We start from the raw sequence: 15,165 nt of genomic DNA, 5'->3' as shown, positions 1-15,165 counted from the left end.
ATTCTGTGCTTAGAAGTATCTGCCTCCATAGTAGCAATACGAGGTAGCCTATGAGCTCCAGTGTTATCAATAGCTATTTCTTTCAGGAAATTCCAGCATTTCTTCTCTCAGCTCTTTACCTTCTATTGAGCTTTCCTTATGCCTTTACTTTTACTGCTCTCCTCCTGCTTCCTGTAGCATGGAGATCTGGAGCCAAAGTCTAGAAGGGGCTGTGTAGCAAGTGGCAATATGGTGGGGGGAAAAAGACTCCCACCAGTACAACAGTTCAAGGTTAGCCTTCTAACACCCACTGAAGCCCTCAAGATGAAGGTCGTCTGCTTTTAGGATCTGACATGGATCTTCTTGAGTTGATGAGAAAGAGATCTATGGATTAGCCAATTTCCCTCCAAAACTCACAAAGGCCTGAGCTAAAAAAGTTATACCTCTTGCTGACCTAGGCCCTAGGAACACAGCAGTCTGTGTGGAAGGAGAGGCGCAAGAAGTCCAGCCAAACAGGGTATGGCTGAGCACACCATTCATTCTATTTAGGAGCTTATAATCCTCCCAACTTTTTTTGGCCTGTGCAATCTACCAAGTATGTAGGTAGTACCCCAGTATCCCCCTGGAGGGTACTCAAATGGAATGGATATTTTAATTAAAACTCTGCCCCAAGAAGATGATCATCTAAATACCTATAATACATTTTTTGTGGAGCCTCCAGATCTCACCTTAGTAAGTAGAATACTGACTTGGAGGGGGGTGTACATACCCCAGTTACCTTAACTGACTGACCTGACACTTCTCCATAGTGGCACATTACAAAACTGAATAACAAATCCTTATCAGACATGCTTCTTGTCATGGGTAATGCTTTGGACCAAACTGAGATTAATTAGACACTCTCTCCCTCCCCCTCTTTCCCCCCACATGGAGATGATGCTGTAGCCTCCTGAAAAATGGACAGCATGATTCTTAACCATAGGTCTCTTACCATTCAGTGAGTGGGTGATGATGAAACAATTTTCAGACAGTATAGGGTTGAGTGACATTTTTATCCCTAAAGCTGTTAAATTCTTGTTTAGCTTTAGGCATAATATGTGTGAATTGAGCAATCCAACCAATTCAAGCTGTTATGTCTGACTAATTTCACTAAAGGATTGAGAAAAGTAGATATTGCATGTGGTGGTGGGGAGGTCTTCCATATTTACTCCAAGTTCTTAATTTTGTTAGGCACATCTAAAGGAGGAGTTCAAAAGTGCATATTACCGAGGTTGATCTAAAAGGTCTGGTTTTCTGCAGTTTAAATTGAGATGGAAACATGAAAAAGCAGTTTCCCTAGTGAACTGCAAAGTTTTCAAGCTCACCGCAGTTCAGATAAATGGAGGCTGTGAAGTGCCCTAAACTGATAACATTTTTTTTCCTTAGAGAAAGTTGCTTCTGCATCAATATTTTATAGCCAAGACAAGCAGTAAATGTGCCACGGTGTGAAACTCTTTTAATAATAAGTAGCTTTGTTGAAACGACTTTATGGCCTGAAGTGTTTTCCCCTGTAGCATTAAAATAGGCTTTCTTATTAAGACTAATAATTAATTAGCACTTACAGGTTTTTAGATCTTCCATGGTGTTCGGAGATGTGGGATGAATATGTATTCTCCCCAATTCACATATGAAGAAGCTGAAGCAGAGAGGTTGGGGGCGTAAGGCCATCACTGAAGTTAAGGTTAGGATTAAAACTTGGGGCTCCCTGTCCTTTGATTCCCTTCTTCTCTTTCTAAGCACTGTTGTCTCAATAGGACAACCAAGCATGTGTGACAGAATCTGAATGAAGAGGATTACTGATAAATGAGGTTTAGAATATGACTCTCTTTACTTGGGAAAATTTACTGTTGTGATGGTGGTGGAGTATTACCGTTAACTGAAGTCTCTAGAGGTGGAAATTCCTCCTGATCATTGGACTTTTTTCCAGTTCTTTCAAGGATCAGTTAGTGGTTTTTCAGTACCTCTTGGGCGATTGATCTCTGTCTGCCTGTGCCTTTATAAGCATGCCAAAGCTGGTATTTCTGCCCCACTGTACATCATGACCAGTTTAGAGACTATGCAACATCCAGCTAGTCAGGCTGAATCTTTTCAGTGACTTTCAACTAATTATAAAGATTTAAAAATCTGGCATCCCGGAAATGGCCTGTATTTTTCTTGGTAGGAGTAAGTTCCAGGATCTTCCTCATGATTCAGTGCGTCCTTCCACTTACGCCTGTGTGAGGTTTTTGTTTTGTAGTTTCAAGTCCTTGTTAGAAACCCAGATTTATAATCAAATCCCTTGTACAACTAGCATCAAAACAGGCTTCATCAATCTTATTACATTTCTACCTAAAAATAATTCCCATTATATGTTCCAGTTTACCAAATATTCCGTTTTTCCATCCTCCACCCTGTCTGAAAGGAGCTCTTTGTAATCCTTAGACGCAAAACTACATTAAGATGAAGTTAAGGATCAGAGTGTGAAAGAGTAACGTAAAGGTAAAACACATTACAGAGGTGTAGTGTTCAGGGCTGTTACAAAACCTTTCTGGTTTCCTGAGCTGTGTTAAAGGAGCTTAACTTCCCACATACTTAAAGCATATGATAGTCAGATGTACCAATATGTTGGTGCAAGAGTGTGTGAGGTTGCTGTTAAACTTTTACATTAGCGCACAAGGTTGATTGAAGTTGAGGAATGTATTGCTTTTCAATATCCATTGGAGATCAAAAGCCTTTGAGGTGTAGGTGTGTTATTGACAGTGTTGTAGGAAAAATTAAGGTGGCAAAAATGGAGGAATCTTTTAACTACTGATTCCCCTGCTTTTATTATTTTGGGTGGACGCATGTGTGTCCTGATGCAATCTTAATGATCACTAAATATAGTTTATATTTGTTAATACATCACTAGATAGGCAAACCTCATACTCTCTGTCTCTCCTTAGATGTGTCTTTTGAGTTGTGAATTATTTTTTCATCTCCAGTGGCCTCATTTCTCAGACTGTTTTTGGCCAGCCTGAGATTTTATATCCAGCCTGTCATGGATACTAGAAATAGAATTGCACATTAGATGGAAACTCAGACTGTCACAATTGCTTTACACACCCTTACAAATTACAAGCTTTTTTACCATCACACTGATATTGGTAAAAGAAAACATCCACAAAGGAATTTTGCTTGCTTTTCTGCAGTGAAATATTGTCAAAAGTACTCAATCTTAGAGCAGGCCATTAGTTCTCTTCAGCCTGAAGGTCACCACATATGTGCAGGGGGAAGGATTTATAGATTGTGGTCAACCGGAATGAAGGAGCTGCTGTGGAAGGACAAATTCAACGAAGCATGAAATATGTTGTGTTCGGTGCAGTGCACAAGATATTAACTACAGCCTCGGAAGACTTCATCATGATGATTTGTTGTAATGAGCACTCCGCTCTACCCTCATCTACCCTTAGCAGTGGCTCACTTTAGGAGCAGAATTAAACACTTGGCTAACGTGAGAAACTTTTTCAAACAGAAGGAGCTTCTGCATATATTTATTAACAGGGTTGAAACAAACAGGATCAGAATAGAAGCTAAGAAACTGATCTTGCATGGAACAGAGCAGTATGGAGCCCATTTCCTTTAAACTGGAGCACATCATCTTGTTGTGCTTCCTGCATATCTGTCATAAGCCAAAGGGGTTGGTGCATCCCTTAAACTGTACTTTGAAGCAATTGCACAATAAGATGCTTTATAATTTAGTTGTAAAGATGAGCTTGTCCAATTCTATAGCTTCATAATTATGATAATTTATATCCAGATATACATATTGACACTTATTTCGTGCTTAAGGGAATAATTAGCATTTCCATGATTTCGTACTGTTTACCTTAATCTTACTCCAAACTGAACACTCAATGAGTGTTCCTTCCTTAAAACTCATATAGTTCAACTAGCTCTCTATAAAGGAAAAAAAGCAGAGTAGTTTAAGAACAATTGATTTTCTGAGGACTTTTTTATTTTTTCCTGCAATAATGGGAATATTCTGTGTCTCAGCTGATTGTTTTCATAAATTGCACCTTCTTAAGATGTTCTGGACAATGATTTAACTCCTGCTCCCTGTAACCATATTTGCCTTGGAGAAGTGTAAACTTAGTGTTCAAATTAAACAACCATTTTATAATCCGTAATATGTACAGACCAGTTTAGGAACAGATGATTACAAATGATGCTATCTCACCTGTCACTATGCTGAGCGTGGGAGCAGCAGAAATAAAATATTGTACAAGTCTCTTTTTAAATAGGGATATGATGGAAGGACTGAATATAGTTGGAGCTTTCTGGGTGGGAGATTGATTGCTTTCCCCCCTTTTCTCATTCCTCTTCTTCCTCCTCCCCCAACAAAAAACAAACAAATAACCCAACTGTTTGAGCACTTCCCTAAAAATGTTGAGCCAGTAAGGAACATAAGGTTTTAAAAAGTGGCCAAGCAAATTGCACAAGAAACTAGGCAAGAAATAAGGAAGCCATCTCTGTATTCTGTATTAATCACGTAGTTCAGCCCTTCCATAACTGTTTTCTATTTTTAGAAACATTATAATTTTTGTCTTTTAAACAAAGACAATTAGTTCTGCAAAGAAGAGCTCGAATGGGATAGGGATAAAATAGCATATTGTGACTCTAAGGAGTATCTTTCTGAGAATGGAGATGGGCTTCCTGTCCTTACCAGACACTCCAGTAAGACAATCGGTATCTAAAGCAGGGGTGGGCAAACTACGGCCCTGGGGCCACATCCAGTCCTTCAGACGTTTTAATCCGGCCCTCAAACTCCTGCCGCGGAGTGAGGTCCGGAGCTCCGCGTGGCTCCCCGAAGCAGCGGTATGTCGCCCCTCCAAATCCTACGTATAGGGGCAGCCAGGGGGCTCTACATGCTGTTCCCGCCCCAAGCACTGCCCTGCAGCTCCCATTGGCCGGGAATCACGGCCAATGGGAGTTGCAGGGGCGGCATGTGCAGACGGGGCAGCGCACAGAACTGCCTGGCTTACAGGAGCTGCTTGAGGTAAGCACTGCCCGAAGACTACACCCCAACCCCTTCCTTCACCCCAACCCCCTGCCCTAGCCCTGATCCCCCTCATGCACTCTGAGCCCCTTGGTCCTATCCCAGAGCACCCTCCTGCACCCCCAGCCCCCACCTCAGAGCCTGTACCCCCAGCTGGAGGTACCTTACTACACCCCCGTACCCCAACCTCCTGCCCCAGTCCAGTGCCCCCTTCCACACCCTGAACTCCTCATTTCTGGCCCCACCCCACAGCCCTCGCCCTCTCCCGCACCCCAACCCCCAATTTCGTGAGCATTCATGGCCCGCCATAAAATTTACATACCCATATTTGGCCCTCAGGCCAAAAAGTTTGCCCACCCCTGATCTAGGAAACTCAACCAGGAGATAGTTAGGAAACTCAGCCAGGAGATAGTTGCTTGTTATGGCCATTCTATAGGGAGAAGGCTCTTGTTCTCTGAAATAGTAGAGCATTGAGAGTAAATCCACTCAAACTGAAGCTATCCAGGGTCAGAGTGGTGAGATGTGTATTTTGGTGCTATTGTTTGGGAAGATTTGCTCCCAGACCATTTTTTCTTTCTAAAGGAAAGGAGAGAGAGTAAACCAAGCAGACTTGGTCTGCAAGATTTCTTATTTTATTTGTTGAAGTTAGAGAAATACTACACAGATTCTCACAACGCCATTTGATCATGGTAAGGTTCAATGGTGGTAATGTGGGGTATGTGCATTTTTTAGGGACAGGACAACTGCGGAAATGATAGCAATTCATCTGTTTGTTCTAAAATGAACATCTGCTCCTGCTTTCTCTCTTAATAACATTCTGAGAGATTACTTATCTCCCATTGGGCCAACTGTGTGAATTAATATATCTTCAAAACAAATAAAAACATCCCCTTGAAATAAATATGCAAGCTAAAAAGGAAGCATGTGGTTTGAACATGAAAAGTTTGGAAGGTCACACAAGTGTATGTTGGAAAGAAACGAGTCATAAGAATAGCAATTTTTCTAAAGGAAATGTTTCACTGGTATTTCTCACAAACTTAGTTTTGATATCATGTGGTTCTATATTTAGCAAATTTGCTTAGAGCCTCATGTGTCCAAGTTAATTTTTCCGGAGCAAGTTTCTGTCCTGGAAACAACTATACATGAAATCAGTGGCATCTCTGGGTTATGAAATTTTTCCCTCCTTTCTCCCTGAGTATCTGCTCTTCTCCTTCACTAGGAATCAATAGACCTGGGTTTGGATTCTCACTCTGCTGTTTGATTGTCTTTCTGGCCTAGCACAAATCATTAGGGCCCAGATTTTTAAAGATATTTAGGAATTGCTGTGCCTAAATCTCATTTTCACAAGGGATTTAGGCACTTAGGAGCCTCAGTTTCTCCATCTATAAAATCAAGACGGGGACAGCACCAATTTTGAAAAGTGCTTTGAGGTCCTTGGATAATTGACTTCAATGGGACTTAAACATGTGCTTAACTACTTTGGGGCCAAAAAAGATGGTATTAGATCATTACTGCTTGCTAGAATACCCCAGCAAACACTGTTACAAAAGAACTTTGAAGTGGAAGTTAGGAATACTATCTTTTCAGTACTTTTTAGAAATGTAATTGAAGAGTAGGTTTCAGAGTAGCAGCCGTGTTAGTCTGTATTCGCAAAAAGAAAAGGAGTACTTGTGGCACCTTAGAGACTAACAAATTTATTTGAGCATAAGCTTTCGTGAGCTTCAGCTCACTGCATCGGATGCAGTGAGCTGTAGCTCACGAAAGCTTATGCTCACATAAATTATTAGTTTCTAAGGTGCCACAATTGAAAAGTAGAAATTCTAGTTGATTTTATTTGGGATTACAGTGCAGTTTATTCCTAGCTGTGCTTTACTATACCATTAATGGGTCCATCTTCAAACTCGTGGAAACAAATAGAAGAAAATCTAAAGAATTCCTGTAATATGATTGTTCAGAGGAGTCCTCAGATCTTGGTAACTGGCGGCCCTCTGGTACTACTTTTTGTTTCATAATCCTGTTTTAATTAAAGAATGTAAACATTTAAGCATATTATAACAACTGCATGTACCATCTCTGATTTTCATTGGTCTCTGTAAATCACAGAAGTTAGAGATAGAAAGAACTTCTTATTAGATCATTCAGTCCACTTATCTCTGGGCTAGAACAGCATTGAATATAAGAGAAGGCTGAAAATATTTATAAAACATGTACTGTATTATGGCTGGATTTGAACTGGAGAGTCTATCCTTTTTAATCCGGTACTCTGCTAGTTTAGGTAAAGTGGAAACTAAGGATAACATTTTAAAGCCTCTTAGGCTCTTTTGGAAAATCACTTGGGTGTTTTTGAAAATTTTATTTGAGAACAACTGAGACATTTAATTACATACAGTATTGTTGTAGCCGTGTTGGTTCCAGGGTTTTAGAGAGACAAGATGAGTGAAGTAATATCTTTTATTGGACCCGCTTCTGTTTGTGTGAGAGAGAGAGAAGCTTTCGAGCTACACAGAGCTCTTCCTCAGGACTCGGAAAAGGTATCCAGAGGAAGAGGACCTCAGGAAGAGCTCTGTGTAGCTCGAAAGCGTGTCTGTCTCCCCAGCGGAAGCTGATCACTCCCCTTGTGACATTTAATTATAACAAAAAGTTATAATTGTTTTTGTGGATACAGACTAACACAACTATCCATCTGATACTTAATTATAACAGACACGCTAAACAATCTTTAGCTCATAGGCATGTTTGTAAATTCAACTGCTATGGTGATATTGTAACTATTTTAATGTTGTTTTTTGTAGCTGATGCTTTTTTCAAAGCTGCAGTGAGTCTTGTTCCTGAAGTACCAAAGATGATCAATATAGATGGGAAGATGCGTCCCTCTGAACCATTCCTCCTGGAATTCTTCTGTAATTTCTTTTCCACTTTATTAATTATGCCAGTAAGTAACTTTAGCATGAATTGCAGTGTGAAGCATTTAATCCCTAAAGCTGAAGGTGGCTATTGAATTTTAGCTTGTCTGCTTATAGACCAGACCTTGTTTTAAACTGAATATTTCTTACATGTTTTATTATAAATACTGTCCGTTATTTATTTTTAAATTAAAATAAAAAAATACTTCTGTTTTATATATCAAAGCACATGAATGGTAGTTAAAACACTGTGTCCAAAGTTACTTGAGCACAGTCAGCATAAAACCCTAATCCTGTAATTTCATCATAATGCACCCCATTCTTCAAAAGGCACAAGCCTGTGAACAGACTCTGACTTCATCAGATTGACAGTGGAAGTGCATTTGAATTGGAGACTACTGAAATTCCCGGACATTCAGATCTGGGGACCGTTAGCTTGAATGCCCAGCTGATCTTAACTGCGAGAGGAGAGGTTTTTTCAGATCGCTAGATCCAGAGTGTGTAAGTGTGTGCAGATCACTATCACCCTCTTGAATTGTATCTGGAATGGAACAATGAGCCTCTGGAGTCTTTGGTGCACTGGTAAAATATGCTCTCTGCTGATAAAGCTGCTAAGCAGATTCGCCGCTGCATTCTGTGCCTGTCGTTTGATTGGACTTTAAAGGTGGGTGGGTACAGTGATCTAATCGGGAAGTGACAAAGCCATGGATAATGGAGTCATGGTCCACGTCTGAATCAGTATAATCAGAGAAAAATAGCTGTGAATGTCCTACCCAGAGCAAGTAGATAAGGGGGGTAGGGCAGGAGGCATTTCATGCCACAGGAGGCACTTCATGCCGCATGAGCCACTTGAAACAAGGAAGGATCCAAAAGTACCCCAAGATAGTGAACTTTTTTGGGACAGGGTATGTGGACTTCATCAATATGAGAGAGGGGTCAGATACTAACTTCGCGATGTTCTCTGGTTGTTTCTCCCAGCTGGCTGAAACAATCTTTATCTGGACTAAGTTTCAACCTGCTCAGCATCATCCAGCCAGGTACTTGGGAAAATACTCTCTCTTGATGCAGTGTCAAGAATGCATTAAGCTGAGCATCATCTGCATATAGATGGTACTGCCTCCCAAACTATATTTCTCTCACCCCCCGATGGTGTCACATCCAGTACGTGCTGAGCAGGAGGAATGAGAACAGAGCGCTGCTGCATCCTGCATTAAAAGAGCCCATTGCGTGGTTAAGCATTTGCCCAATACCACTCTCTTCAATCTCTCTAAAAGGAAGGGTTGGGGCCACTTTAACCATTAAAGATTCATTACTCATGGATACAGTACCCATGTGCTTGATTTAAGCCAGCTATGAAGAATGAGGAACCAGGACCTCAGTGAGTGAAACTGATCCTGAACTGATAGGGTGTCAATCCAGTCTGAATTTCCACCATCTGTTACCTTTGTTAGACGATCCTGGCTTTACTCATGAAGCTGGAGTGGGGGAAGATAGACATGAAAGGTTTTGCCTGCAGAAAAGCTGTTTATAATTATTGGCGGTGCTACAGAGAAGCATATTGACTCTTTGAGTTTAGATGTCCTTCATGGGTTCAAAACTGAATATCCATCACATTTTAAAGGTCTCTGAAGAGAATCCTCAGTGCTCTCCTAGTGCATGTTTCCACACAGTACTGACATGGCACTTTATCTCAGCCTAAGGAATTTACAGAACATTCCTTATTAAGCAATAAAATGACTTAAGATATTGTGAACATCAGTGAGTATAAAGAAATAAGTAAAAGTGACCTTCTTTAGCACAGTTAGAAATATGAGCAGAAAATAAAATGAGATTCAATTTGCGGAAACTGCAAACTAATATGGTATATCTGCATATTAGATTATTTCCCCAATGCACAGTAGAAAGGGGAAACTTGGAAAGCAGTAATAATACCTAATTTTGCCCATCCTGTTGGTTAAACAGCTGTATTACAGAACCATCACACTTAATTTAACAGACAGTGAGTAGGATTTATGTAGATGACTGTCTCCAGATTAATTTCATTCTGTTTTACATCCACCATTTTAAAGGCTAATCAGCTGCTTAATAGTTGGCATTATGGGTGAAACATTGAGTCTGTGCCAATCATTCCTTGGCACTGATAGTTCAGTGGTCCTGATGCTAAAAGCTGATGAATTTTGCCTCAAAAACTCTTGCCTCCTGCTGCCAAAAGGTTAGTGGAAAACGTGTGCATATTAAGTTGTTCATGATTCAGGAATTCAGCAAATTTTTAACATCCATGAGTTTGTAAACTCATAAAGGTGTCATATTTACCATGTGGCTTCAGCTATTCAGGATTACTTGATGAAAACAGGATTCACTTTTTAACTTTAAATCTATTAATGTATGAATTGCAAAGGGAGGCTTTCATACTACAGCAGATTGGAAATTGTCTACATGTTCTCTTTTGTAATGCAAAAATCATATGTGGCAGCTCAACCTTAGAAAGACTTTTTCCTCATCCATTACTCTGTGTAGGTATAGTAAGTTGTCTTCCCTTCTTCTGTGGTTTACAGGGTATAGAATGAAATTACAACACACATATATTCTCTCAGTTAACTGTTTGTTTTTAATATTAAACTTAGTGTAGATACTCATCTGTCTTAGGTACAGATGTAAAGTGACTTTGCTGTGGTTGCACAGGACATCGGTAACACACATCAAGGACTTGAACCTAGGTCTCCTGAGGCCTAAGCTAGTGCTCTCCCCATTGGATCATCTTTGCTCCCACAACAGAACTAAATAAAATCCATTTTGAAGACAACGTCATCTTGGAAAGGATGCAAGGGTTAGTAGGTTGCCAGAAAAGATTGTTTCACTAAAGTGCTGTCTCTACTGAACATAATGTAGACTTGAAGAGCTCTGTTTAAGCTCGAAAGCTTGTCTCCTTCAGCAACAGAAATTTGTCCAATGAAAGATATTACCTCACTCATGTTGTCTCTGTAATGTAGATCAACATTTTTGTAGGGTCTGGATGTACAAGAGCAACAGGAAAACAATGCAGAGCTTTGACTATTATTGTCCATTGTTGTGAGTCACTTCAACCTTGGAGGCAGTATCCTTTTTAACTGGTGGTGTTTTCAAGTGGGAATAATAATTAGGAACTGCCCGTGGTCATAATTTTCCTTTTTTGAAGAAGTAGACAAATTGTTACAAAACATTACAATTGCATTCCTTTCCAGGTTTTAACCCAGAGGTGTATTTTACATTCAGATATAAGAAAATTCCTTCTAAACATTAGCAATTATTACTGAAAGATGAGAAACAATCTTTAATTAATTATAAAGACCTAACGATGAAACCTATATAAGTGAAGAAATTCAGATGTTCCATTTTTACTATGAAAATGATAGCACTTTAAACACTTATAGAAACCACACATGGTTTTTACCCATAACCAGGATAAAAAACCCATTTACTAAGCAAGTCTCCCTTGGGGCCGATACTTATCTTACCACTTCTGAGGCTGACATTCCTTCATTTGGGTTAAAATTGGGCTCAGAATGGAAACTAAGTTGTAACCTTAAATGTGAGCCATCTAGTATTATGTCATGACTTTTGTCTTACTGCTTTTTTTTTTTTTTTTTTTTTTGGCCCTTCTCTCCCTTTTATTGTCTTAAAAAAAAAATTTCCCTTCACAGTGGAACAGGTTTTTTTCTCCCTCTTTTTCCGCTGCCCTCATTCCCCCTTCCCACTCTACCCACATGTGCAGCAATATACATGGTGCTGTCAGCCAAGCTACTTTCTTTGTTTGCTCCTTGTGCTCTGCCGGAAGCCTTGGTGTCCTCCTGCTCGAGCCATGTATTTGAGGGAGTGCATTGTATTGAATATGGAATGAGGGACAGGAGTGGCTAGCCAGCAGTGTGTTGTGCCTCCGTTATGCAGGTGCGACACTGAAGAGAGATAACTTCAGAATTAAACTCACACTTGGGAAAATGGTCTGGAAGGAGCATGAAGTGTCCTGGCCTCTGGCAGTAATTGCCAATGAAAGCAAGGGTAGGCCCCACCTTTAGATCTGCCTGTGCTGAAAGAGATTTCCAGTGAGAGGCAGTGATTTCAGGGACTATAGTTTTCCCTGCTTCCAACCCCCAATGCCTCTATTCTGTCCTGCTGTCCTCTCCTGCCGACTCGCTACATTGAGGAACTCTCCTATTACCACATGGCTGTCCTAGAGGTGCTGGTATGTCACACCCAGCTTGAGGTTGGTGCAGTGTTGAAAATGCTGTTAAGAAGAATGAAGTGTTTCTGAAAGTTGGTGTGCTTATAATTTCTTTTAATATTAAAAGGCCATTGCCATTCTGTAGCTTTGGTGCCTTCCCAGTGTATATTTCTTCCAAGACTCATAATTACAAGAGTAATATACTTTTTTTGTAGTTTACTGAAATAATAAGGGTAAAAAAAAAACTAACTAGAGTGTGTAATTTTGGAAGTTCAGCTGTTAAGAAGTTGACAGCTAATTTTGTTTGTCTCCCCCTCAGATTAGAAAGCAAAGGATTTCAAAGCTTGTCTGCTGTGGCTTCCTAGACCAAGATGATTATTATGGATCAAAAAGATGTTATAATTTTCTCTTCAAATGTGTTTGCTAGGAAGCACACTTCGTTAACGGCTTTAATTATATTGTATTTTGCTGTCACGGAGATGTTGCTGCACTTTAAAAAAACAAAAACTCAAACCTCTAGCTGATTGTTAGTCTGTCTCTTGGTTGTTCTGTAGGACCATCCAGAACAGGGAGTGTTGTTTCTCGTGCGAGGACTACTCAATGTGATCCAGGATTATACGTGGGAGGATAATAGCGATGACAAAGTTCGGATTTATGCCAATGTTTTACATCTACTCTCTGCAATGACTCAGGAGACCTATATCTATCACATAGACAAAGGTAAACTGTGAGGGTTATTGTGGGTTCTATGCTCTACAGCATTACATCTATACAGTTCCCCATTGCATTGCATCAGTGATTTGCCAGTGTAAATGCTAGCTGATTAAAATTGAAGCAATAACCTTATACAATGGATTATTCTCCTGCACATATCTGTGTACTATAGTCTAGAACGACCATGAGAGATCATTTGGGTTGCTAAGTATGTATCCAGGCCATACTTATAATAAAACAATATTCCACAAAGAGCATTTATACTTAATTTACTTGTTTAAAGCTTTATTTGTGCAAATCCTGGGACTCCAAACTGGATTTCTTCAATGGGCCTCGTCAAACGTTTTGTTGAGTCCTCCATGTATTTGTTTTAAATAATAGTATCTTATTGTAACCCACTTGTCAGAGAGTGGTATGTCCTCCTCTATGCTCATGAGAACATAAGAATCCACAGTTGATGCAAGTCTGTTTCAGCTCACAGTTGGAGAGTCTGGATTTTTAATGCAAGCTGTAGAGACTCATCCTTTTAGCTCTAGAAGTCCATGGTTCAGTCCCCAATGTCTGCTAAGACAGTGGCTGTTACTTTAGTACAGGGATGATCCAACTCTGTAAGGTCTCATATCAGTTCAGAAGTTCTTCAAAATGTTCTCACTGTCTTCCCTCTTTTCCCTCACCCCAAAGGATCATAATTAAGGTTAAGATTTAGTCATGGGTATTTTTAGTAAAAGTCATGGACCGGTCATGGGCAATAAACAAAAATTCACAGCCTGTGATCTGCCCACGACTTTTACTATAAATACCCCTGACTATAACTTAGCAGCTCCTGGGGCCCTGGGACACCATTGCTCTGATGGCTAGCCCCTGCACTGACAACAGAGGCTGACTGCCCCCAGCTGTCCGCTGCTCTGAGGCCCCCTGGGACCACTGCTCCTCCAGTGGCCGCGAGGCCAGCCATACCAGCTGCTGCTCAGGCGGCTCCCGGGACCGCTCCAGCAGCAGCCAGTGTGGCTGTCCTGTGGGTCAGTTGCACTGGCAGCTGCAGAAATCACGGAGGTCCCGGAAAATCACAGAATCTGTGACCTCAGTGACAGACTCGCAGCCTTAATTGTTGTTTGTTTTTATCCTCACTATCTATTTCACCAGTAGATTCTTTAACAGTTGAATTTGTGCTTCCCAATAGATATGTTGTCATGAGTGACCCTCACATGCTTTACCAAAGAGGTTAAAATAATTTGCTTTCTATTTAAGTGCATCAGGTACATTAAGTGGATTCCAGTGTTTACAAAAAGGCTGAAGCACCTAAAAGGACCAAGAATCCAATTTTGGGATCTGTTCCATTGTGAAAGGACTGTGTTATAACTAACCGACCTGCCTCAGGAAAAATATAGATCATAATCACTTACCTTTTGAGCTATAAACTCAACCCAGCACACCTTATCATTGTGAAAAGAGGAGCTCTCAGCAGCCAGCATGAAAAGAGTGTCTCTAGCACACTTCTCTCTAACTATTATAACTCCTGACGAAGGCTTTATGTTATCCCTCATCTTTTACTCTGAGGAGCCGCAAGTCTTTATCTTTGACCCTCTACTCTCCTGTTTTTATTTTTCTGAGACACCTCCTGGCTAGTTTCAACCTTGGATGTTACCTCTGTGCTTTTGTAACTCCACTCCATATCCCTGGGTTTTGTATTCTGATCCGTCTTATCTCCCATTTGTTGGCCTGTCTTTGTTCTGTTGGCTCCATAACTTCCTAATGCTATGCCTGAAAGACTGTGTGCTGCTTTCTGGGTAAAAGTCAATTTTGAGCCTTGTTTTTAACTCAGCCAGTTCTGGTGTAAGCTTACTGTAGTTGTGTGAATTCCAGACACTGCTGCAGTAAAAGCAGTAGAGAGAGGTTACTAAGATAGACTTGTTTGTTTAAAATCCAGATGTGAACTTGACCATAGCTGGGTGTGCATAGGTGAAGAATTTTGTTTTGTGGACACACTTTCCCACAGCTTGGGGATTTCCTGCCAGCTGCCTTTTGTGAAGGCTTTCTCTGCAGACTATTCCATACCTCCAGGATTACTGCATTGTGGCAATGTGGAGCTGGAAGAAGAAAATCACTTTTTCCAATACGTCACTTATTGTTTGACAAGATACAGCATCAACCACCCAGTAGGAGCATCCGCTCGGCACTTCTGTTAAACTTCCCACTCTCTCTCTACTGGAATAGCCTTTTGGGTTCTGTTAGCTTTGGATTTTAGCTTTTTAGCCTTAATGCTTCATCTTTTCATTTTTTTAAAGATCATCCTGAGGGCTGAACTCTATTTGGTTTTG

The 15,165-nt window shown here is 40.5% G+C and overlaps 1 protein-coding gene across 7 annotated transcripts in view; it reads left to right on the top strand.

The window, feature by feature from the left end:
• The window catches only part of VPS35L (VPS35 endosomal protein sorting factor like), a 111,114-nt gene that overhangs the window by 73,899 nt on the left and 22,050 nt on the right, over positions 1 to 15,165 (top strand). For all 7 annotated transcript variants that reach the window (XR_006274817.1, XM_038419887.2, XM_038419885.2 and 4 more), the window contains 2 exons: positions 7,825 to 7,964; positions 12,688 to 12,853. Coding sequence is in view for 6 of the 7 variants with exons in the window: in XM_038419887.2 (XP_038275815.1) it covers positions 7,825 to 7,964; positions 12,688 to 12,853 (306 nt within the window). In the remaining variant the exon portion in view is untranslated. The remainder of the gene's footprint in view (positions 1 to 7,824; positions 7,965 to 12,687; positions 12,854 to 15,165) is intronic.

Source organism: Dermochelys coriacea, chromosome 10 (assembly GCF_009764565.3).
Source record: "Dermochelys coriacea isolate rDerCor1 chromosome 10, rDerCor1.pri.v4, whole genome shotgun sequence".
Lineage (NCBI taxonomy): Eukaryota > Metazoa > Chordata > Testudines > Dermochelyidae > Dermochelys > Dermochelys coriacea.
The sequence above is the reverse complement of the archived record's forward strand: the minus strand, read 5'-3'. Positions and strand labels throughout refer to the sequence as shown.